The 8,410-nt window shown below is 37.5% G+C and overlaps 1 protein-coding gene across 1 annotated transcript; it reads right to left on the bottom strand.

Annotated features, from left to right (window-relative positions):
- Nucleotides 1–4,728: 4,728 nt before the first annotated feature.
- On the bottom strand, nucleotides 4,729–8,410 carry LOC115996501 (choline-phosphate cytidylyltransferase 1). The gene is made up of 8 exons (XM_031235760.1): nucleotides 8,161–8,410; nucleotides 7,906–8,019; nucleotides 7,548–7,643; nucleotides 7,346–7,388; nucleotides 7,036–7,191; nucleotides 6,834–6,914; nucleotides 5,284–5,394; nucleotides 4,729–5,189 (listed from the first exon to the last, which is right to left on the bottom strand). Exons 1-8 carry the CDS (start codon nucleotides 8,349–8,351, stop codon nucleotides 5,034–5,036), a joined length of 948 nt encoding a protein of 315 aa, XP_031091620.1. The 5' UTR covers nucleotides 8,352–8,410; the 3' UTR covers nucleotides 4,729–5,033.

Genomic DNA, 8,410 nt, shown 5'->3' with positions numbered 1-8,410 from the left:
CAACACCCCCCCCCTCCCCCGCCTCTTTCAGGTTATAAATAGTAAGGAGTAGTTCATTCCAAGCATTCATGCATCAAGTTCCTTTTGAATATTGACAATATAGAAATAGTCTAAGTGCACTCGCAGTCTTGTAATTTCCTACATGAAACTACCAACTTAGGCACCCTTGTCATAGCCATATTTGAGCATGTAATCTAGCCCAATTACCCAACATTTACTTACAAACCAAAAAGGCACTTGTTACCCAAAAGTTCATTATTTCGTTTATTCATATCCACTACCCAATTTGACCCCAATTATCAATTTTTTATAGTGGATCTGGTCCAATAAAGTCATCATTAACACCATTTGATAGGACACACTATGAAAAGTATGTTTTATGATTTTTCCACAAAAATTCTCCATTTTCTATCAAATAGCACAATGGCAGGAACTGCTAGCCAATGGTTTATAGACCTAGGTGAACATCTCATCCGACTAAGGGATTAAACTTTTTGCCTTAGAGAAAGGGTGGTACCAAGGGGGAAGTATACACTCACGGCGCATGACTTATGAGTTATGCCAAAAGTTAAACTAAATGAAACGAAGACGTGAGATCAATAATAAAATCCCACACAAAGAAACCATCCAGTATAGTGTAGTTGGGAAAACTAGTCAAGGTAGACAACCAAAAGTAAGGGATCGCTAATCACAAGTGAATCCCGGGATAGATTGCCACATGTACCCTTAACACCATTGACTGTGCGACCTAGCAAGGATTTAGCATATGTAGTGCAATATGACATGTTGAAACTACTTGCAACATTTAAAAATGAATCCATAGGGGTGGAGAAGACCAAATACTACTCTTTCATTGTGCACTAAAGGCACAATACATATGAGTGTCTCACCCTAAAGAAAGATACCCAGTCCTTAGTGCAATTGAGGGACCTCAAAACCTTTGTCTATTCGAACAAGGAGGCGAGTTGGAATGTATGGGAGTGAGGATGATGATGGGCTAAAAGGGTACTAACTACCCAACGTCCAGTAAAAGAAGGGTGGAAATGAAGGTTCAAAATACCACTCTTGTTGCTATTTGGCATAGTGCCTATAGAGTACTAGCAATCTAGCACCTGAGATAAAAAAAATAAAATATAAGATGAAGTCATAAGGAGGAGGAGGTGGGGGGTAATAATGAGAGTTTGAAAAATTACCCAAGTTGTTACATGTTCTATTCATGATAGTGAGAGGATATATAGTGAGGAAAATGAAATGTAGATTTTATTTATAAGTTGAAGAAGTTTATACATACTATTTAGATGAAGAAAATGATGAAAATAAATAAAGAAGAGAGGTAGAACACATAGGCTTATGAGGCCGAGGGAAACACAACTAGTGCAACAACATCTATCCCTTTGGTATTGTGAGGGTAACATTAGATGCGATGGTGTGACTTAAAGTAATACGTGATTTTTCTTTGATATTATATGAAACACTTCCAACAAGTTGCTTGAGGGTAGCCAAGTTCTCTTATTCGAATGATGGCATATTAGGTAGAATGCCGCATATGTTAGGCGAAACAAGTAAGAGCCTATGGCCAACAATGTCAAAACTACGATAGTGTTGTGTTGGAGCTAAAGTAGGGATCACGGAGGTTAGGGTAACTATGTTGTCTACAACTAGTAGCAAAAGTAAAGAGCAAATACTAGATATAAAGACTAAGACAAATGGTGGAACAAGAGGCTAGGACAAAAAGTTAAGATAAAAGGTGGAACGGAAGACTACCAACGACTATGACTAAAGATTGAACAAGAGACTTGGACTAAATATCATGACTATAGGTGGGACTAGAGGCAAATGCCAAGAGAGAAGTTGGCAGACTCATAGGCTTGGGGAATTAGATAAGGAAATGTGGGGTTAGTAGATCTAGAGTAAAATTGATGGCATGGCACAGTGATGAGGTAGGTAGGGCCAGGGCCAAACTCTAGCAAATGTAACAAATGCGAGTGATGCGATTCATACTGCCTAGCATTCATGAATGTTGCATGCCATGTGAACCTAGCTAGCATGTTGAGAAAAGTTGTGAGAATTGAAGTAGTTAGGTATAGGTTTAACCTAGAGCAATGTTTTGGCTTGGAGAGTCTATGTGTCTATATATTTATTGGATCCAAGGAATGATAGAGGCCTAGGGCCGAGGTTAAAGATGGTCGCGGAACGACAAGAAGAGTTCACATTTGAACGGATAAGTGTTAGGGTCGTGATACAAGCTAAGGTCGTGAGTTTGATGTTTACTACTTCCTCTAATTGTCTAAATAACTAGAAGAAATAGGGGACTTGTGATTGAGGAATTAGGCCTAAGTCTATGGAGTAATTGGAGATTGGGGTAGAAGAGAGGTGGATAATGGGCATATAGAGCTAAAGAGTGGTGTAGGTTGAGCTAAAAAGGAAGGGTGAGGCTTAAAGAATTAAAAGGCCAAGAGTTTTAAGTGGTTGGGGTGCAAATGCTAAAGGGATGGTGTTCAAAGTAGGACAAGACAAAGAGTTTAGATGGTTAAGGTGCAAATGCTAGAGAGATGGGGTTCACAGAGTGACAAGGCAAAAAGTTTAGGGGCTTAGGATGCAATATTGAGAGGATAGGGTATAAAACGCGATAGTGTTTAAAGCTCAAGGGGTTGGTAGCAAATATTTTAGGGCCAAAGCAAGACATGACTAGAATCAAGGGGATAAGAGGGGAAAAAATAGTATAGGCATAGGCGAGGGTCGAGAGGTGGCAGGCTGGCAATGCACATTGCTCAATCAAGGTCACACTAAGCACGACCCTGCCCCAGGTAGGCCACGTTGCAAGGCCACATGCTTGCTTTGGAAGGTGCATTTTACCTGTCCCACATTGTCTAACACGTGTGTGGATACCAAGAGCCAATGTGATACGTGGCTAGTGTAAGGTGATTAATTGCAGGGTACTTCAACTTCTCGAGAATTTCAGTAGGTCCAACCTCCCTGCCTATAAATAGTAGTTTTATCCAATCATTCAAGCATCAAGTTCCTTTCGAACATTCACAACACAATACAAAGTCTAAGTGCATTAGTAGTTTTGTTATTGGATACATGACACTAGCAACTTAGGCGCCCTTGTCATACCTATTTGGGCACGTAATCTAGCCCAATTACCCAATATTTACTTATGAACCAAATAGAGTACTTGCGATCCAAAAGTTTGTTATTTCATCTGTTCATGTCTATTACCCAATTGGACCCCGAGTACTCAATTTTATGGTGGACTTGATCTAATAAAATCATGCATTGCTGATGTGTTCCAAACTCAATAACAACTCGAAGGCTTAGCAAGGTAATCAACAAATGTTTGATCTCTTGCAAATATTGCAAAACGAAATTTTAAAGGAAGCCCACACCCGTTCACAATCTAATTTGACAAGAAGGGAACATATTTTCAATTCAAATTTGAATTAAATCTTGCCATATAAGAGGATATTCTACTGTACTTTAATTTGTATATATTTTTGGGATGATCTTCATGGCTGATTTGGAGCATCTTTAATTTATTTTTGACTTTTATTTCAAAAAATGTTTTAGAATATTTTAATCGTTTAATTATTATTGAAAAATTGTCAAATAAACGATTGAACTGGACACAAAAGTATAATTAAACCACTTAACTAAAAAAAAAAAACTACAATTGAATGTCGAAAGTACCTAAAATCATGCAATTTAACTAAATAACCAGGAACATATCCTAACAACTATTAGCCTTACTATCTTCCTCTATCCCTCTCTTTTATTCCCCTCCCCCTCTTCACTAGAGGAGGTAGCAACAACTCTCATGTCTTCTTTATTGTTTCCTTAGGTACATCCACCCAATACTGCTTACTCCACAACTTCAAACCACCAACTCATCTATGGCAATGACATTAACAACCCTCCTCAACGTCGATAGCTTAGGCATTGCCATGGCCTGCTACAATTACAATATTAGAGAGAAATTAACTGTGATACAGTATTCATTTTTCTTTCATTTTTCCAGTCACGGTATTCACAATTCAAGGATTGTGACGCTCACACTTTCCTTTAAATCAATTTGCTTCCTCCCGAGGGTGCTAGAAATGTTGATTTCTCAGGATACAATGGATACTAACAAATATATTTGAGCACTCAAATATATGATTTTTAACAAACTTGAACAAATGAACACTTTATTTTTTAATAGAAACGTTGCCAAAATATGGAGAAGTAGAAATTTTGTAGGTAGAGAAAATAAGAAAATTTTGGAGTATCAAAAAGTTCTGCGATGTAGGGTGAAGGTTGTGAGCGGTGTGGCCTCCTGCTACAGCTGCGGCTGAGGCACATACTATGCTTCATTATATTCTATTTGATTCCTAATAGATGGTCTTAGTGTTTTATTAATTTCTAGTCATGTGTGACTAGTTTTGGTTAAATGTTTTGCAGGCAGGAATGTAGGATTGATTGTTTTATTCTGAGTAAAATCTTGTGTAAAACCGTTTCACATATCTTAATTCGTAAGACGGGCCGAATCTTTTGTTAATGAAATTAAAGATCTGGCCCATTAATCAAGAAGTTGACTCATTAATAAAAAAAATCCGACCCGCATGACGGATTGAAACCCGTGAAACAATCTCACACAAGCGCTACCCTTTACTCTGTGATTGCAATGTCAAACTTAATTCAAATTTAGTCCTGCAAGGGAGAATAAATGTAATGCCTAACCTGGCAAACTCAAAAAAAAAAACTTGTTTTAGATAACAGACAAAATTCACATTGGATTACTGCACCCAAAAAAGACATGAAAAGATACACACTGTCTTAGAGGGCATATATAAGAACTAAGAAGAGAGGGGATTGAAATAGTATACAAAAACTCTATCCAAAACCTGCATAACTGAAATACCATCCTGCAGTGACTAGTCTACACAACATGCTATATATAACAGGAGATTAACCAGATTAGTTGAATGAAAGTGGGCCACAACCTCAAATATTGGGTGGGAGGGGATGAAGATCACTTCTTTTGGTCCTCATTATTAATCTTCTTCATCATAATACTCTTCATCCTCTTCCTCTCCCTCTTCTTCATAATAGTACTCATCATCGTCGTCATCTTCATTCCCATTTTCCAGCATATCTCTCTGCTGCTGACCTCTTAACCGCTCTTGAATTCGATCCCTTATGGCTGTTCCCTGTCAAAAATAAAAACGCAAAGTTTTATGATATCCATGTCAAGTCAAAACCCCATACTTGCAAAAAGCCAGTACATGAATTCTTTCTGCTCACCATTTTATGACAACCCTCCTCAAACATTTCAAGAAAACCAGCAACCCACCGATCAGCATTTTCAATCCACTCATTGCGATGCATACCAGCTGTTTTGGCGACAGTTTGAATCTGAATACAAGGTTATTAATGTAATTGTATCCAGCACAACATGATGCAAAGTGATATAAAGACCACCACCAATCTTATGATTAACAAAAAGAAATGCAAAGTTCTTTTTTATACTCAAAATGATGAAAATACAATATGTTGCAATCTCAATTAATTAATGAATATTCCAATACAATTGATGAATATACAAAGTTTTTTACTAAAAGAAAATATAAACAAAGATAGCAAGCAATAAACAACAAGGTATGCCAGAACTTTTCATTGTCGTAACGCAAGATTTAGCAAGCCCTAACAATTCTAGAAAGGAATAAGCATTGACACAAGAAGGCACAAAGCATCGGTTAGACAGTTACTCCAGGGAAAGCAATTCCCTAACCCAATAATAATAATACGGAGTAATAACAAACAAAATATTGCAATTAGCAACGAATAAGAAGCCATGCTTGTAAAAAGAGCAGAGTGCAACCACATTTGACTTAGAGAAGCATCTCAACAAAACGCAGCACAAAAACAACTCCAGGGTCACAGTTTAATGCACAAGTTGAGTCAACTATGCCATGAATATCCTATACATTGGCAAATATGAAAAAGGCATACTTCTGCTAAAATTGAAACTTTTCTCACAAGACACTGAAAACTAGCTGGGATAGGCTGGGATGAGCAAAGTTGCCTGGGTCAAAGTTTGCCTTGGTAACTTTTCATTTAACTTTATTCTATTCTATAATCCATAACAACCTTTTCATTTATGAAAGTTAAAATTACTAATAATATCATAAAATTAAGAATTTACCATAGCCATGTGTTATGTCCCCATATGTGATAGAGAAATTGCCAGCTGAGGCAATGTAATGGCAGACATGTAGAATTGAGACAACAGTAGGGGGATTGGCAGTGTAGAGGGGTGCCAGAAAGTAAAGGTGATATTGAAGATGACAAAATTATACTTTCCAATATAGAGTCTGAAGCAATAACAGACATGGGAACAAATGCCATTATGCAAGAACAATAAAACATCCTTCCTCCCTTGACTCATAACACAGTTTGTTCTAGAGAGGATAACAGGATCCTCATGATCAAAATTGGAAGACCAGAAGAAATTATCCAAACAAAGAAGCCAACCAAACAGTTATAACAATTGACGTTTTCATGTCCACTCTCCTCCCTTTCTCCATCAGGGTGGTGCTATGGATTTGAAGTTTGATTTCCGGTGCATTACACAAAAGAAAATAGCGATACATAAAAATTAAAACAAAAAACAGATGACAGGAATATTAGAACACCTTAGAGTTGAAGCAATCTAATTTCAAGGATTTGAAAACAAAGTTAAGCTCTGCCATAACATATTATATAAGTAAGAAGACAACTAACATGCCGTGTAAAAGTTAAAAAAAAAAACATATGTGGTGCATATGTAGGAATTTATCTGCTACAAAGTATACCTTTTCTCCTACTTTCTCTTGATGTTCCTTAACCTTCTCCTGTAACTTCTTCAGTCTCATATTCACCCTCAGGCGCTTTTCCTGCTCAAAGCAAACAATTACTTCTCAGCTCTTGCAAATGAGCAAAAAGAAAAAATGTTCTATATAATGCCCATTAAATGAATAACATAATGCAGTAACAGAAGCACAAAAATGATCATGCCTTAACATAGCTGACACCAAGTTCTTTTCTTGAATATCCACGATCCAAGTTGCGCATGACATACTGGTTATAGTCTTTAACTATCCTCATTATAATGTCTGAAGTAGAAATTCCATCAGTACGCTGTGTTTCTTTAAATCTCCCAACAGCTTTGACCTGTAGAGAGAATCAGTTTACTTCAAGTATCTTACTTTCATCACATTAAGGAGACATATGAGATAGGAAATTTTTCTTCTTCTCCTTCTTATTTTACTTTTTCATAAATAAGTATGACAACTATTAGAATCATATATGGAGAAATCATGCTTACAAATTCATAGACATCCTTTCCAGCTCCACTGGCATCAGCATAACTGTAAGATATTGAAAGAACCAAGATAAATCTCAACAAAATAAAAATAAAAAATGAACAGCAAATGAGTAATGGATGGAAAAATAACTTGGAGGTCTACCAGAAATGAATGCCAAAAGAATTAGCAGAAAAGTAAAAGAAATAGGTTCGGAAATTTTACGGAAGAGCATCATGGGCCACAAAGTCAATTTTATGCTTGTCAAGGAACTCTTGATTTATCACCCATGGGGCATCAGGAATAATTTCATCAACCCACCTAAAGATCACAGAAGCAGGGTACATAAAGAAATTAGAAAAGCCTTTGTATTTCAGTTTCCACCCAACAATAATAACACACGAATATGATCCACCAAATGGCATTAAAGTGAATTTCAGACACATTAGCACAGCCAGTATCAAGTATCATGCACATTTGCTGACATATCATAATACATACAGCAAAAATCTCGAAGACACACCCGATGTTAATATAACTAAACTGAGTCTAAGGTTGAATTTCTCGAGAAAGAAAAGCATACTTGCAATGGCGGAGGGATTCATAGCGCTCCTCCTCAGTCATAACAGTTTTACCCTTGAACTTGTGCGTGACCGCATCGCTGCAACATCCGACCAGCAAGTATGTGTTGGGGAACCTAAAAGCATCAAGTTCAGTGTACACAGAGACGATTAATCAATAAAGTTAATACAAATAACTAACAGAGAGAGATACGAATAAAAACTGACTGAGAAACATAACGATAATAATAACAAAAATGGAAGATGAAGAGACATACGCCTTCTTAGCTTGTTCGAGGGAGCGAGCATGACCGAAATGAAAGAGATCGTAGATCCCGTCGGCGAAGACGCGGACGGGGCGGTCCGTCGGCGGCGGAATATGCGGAATTGAACTACAGGTATTGCTAGCGTCGGTGCGGGGAGGTTCGTGCTGCTCTGCCTCCGATCGAACTCCGACGCTCTCTCCCATCGTCCCTCTGTCTCTCTCACTCTCTCTGTTTGGCTGTTTACTGACTGTCGGTCAGGCCA

This window comes from Ipomoea triloba, chromosome 11 (assembly GCF_003576645.1).
Source record: "Ipomoea triloba cultivar NCNSP0323 chromosome 11, ASM357664v1".
NCBI lineage: Eukaryota > Viridiplantae > Streptophyta > Magnoliopsida > Solanales > Convolvulaceae > Ipomoea > Ipomoea triloba.
Note: the sequence above shows the minus strand (reverse complement) of the source record. Positions and strands in the feature narration are given on the sequence as shown.

What these genes read in the sequence shown, in the direction of transcription:
- LOC115996501 (XM_031235760.1), bottom strand. Translation starts at nt 8,351, where the DNA reads ATGGGAGAGAGCGTCGGAGTTCGATCGGAGGCAGAGCAGCACGAACCT. An exon ending in GTGGCCCATGATGCTCTTCC is followed by an intron (nt 7,389 to 7,547) that starts GTAAAATTTCCG and finishes AATATCTTACAG; the next exon opens with TTATGCTGATGCCAGTGGAG. An exon ending in AGGAGGGTTGTCATAAAATG is followed by an intron (nt 5,190 to 5,283) that starts GTGAGCAGAAAG and finishes TATTTTTGACAG; the next exon opens with GGAACAGCCATAAGGGATCG.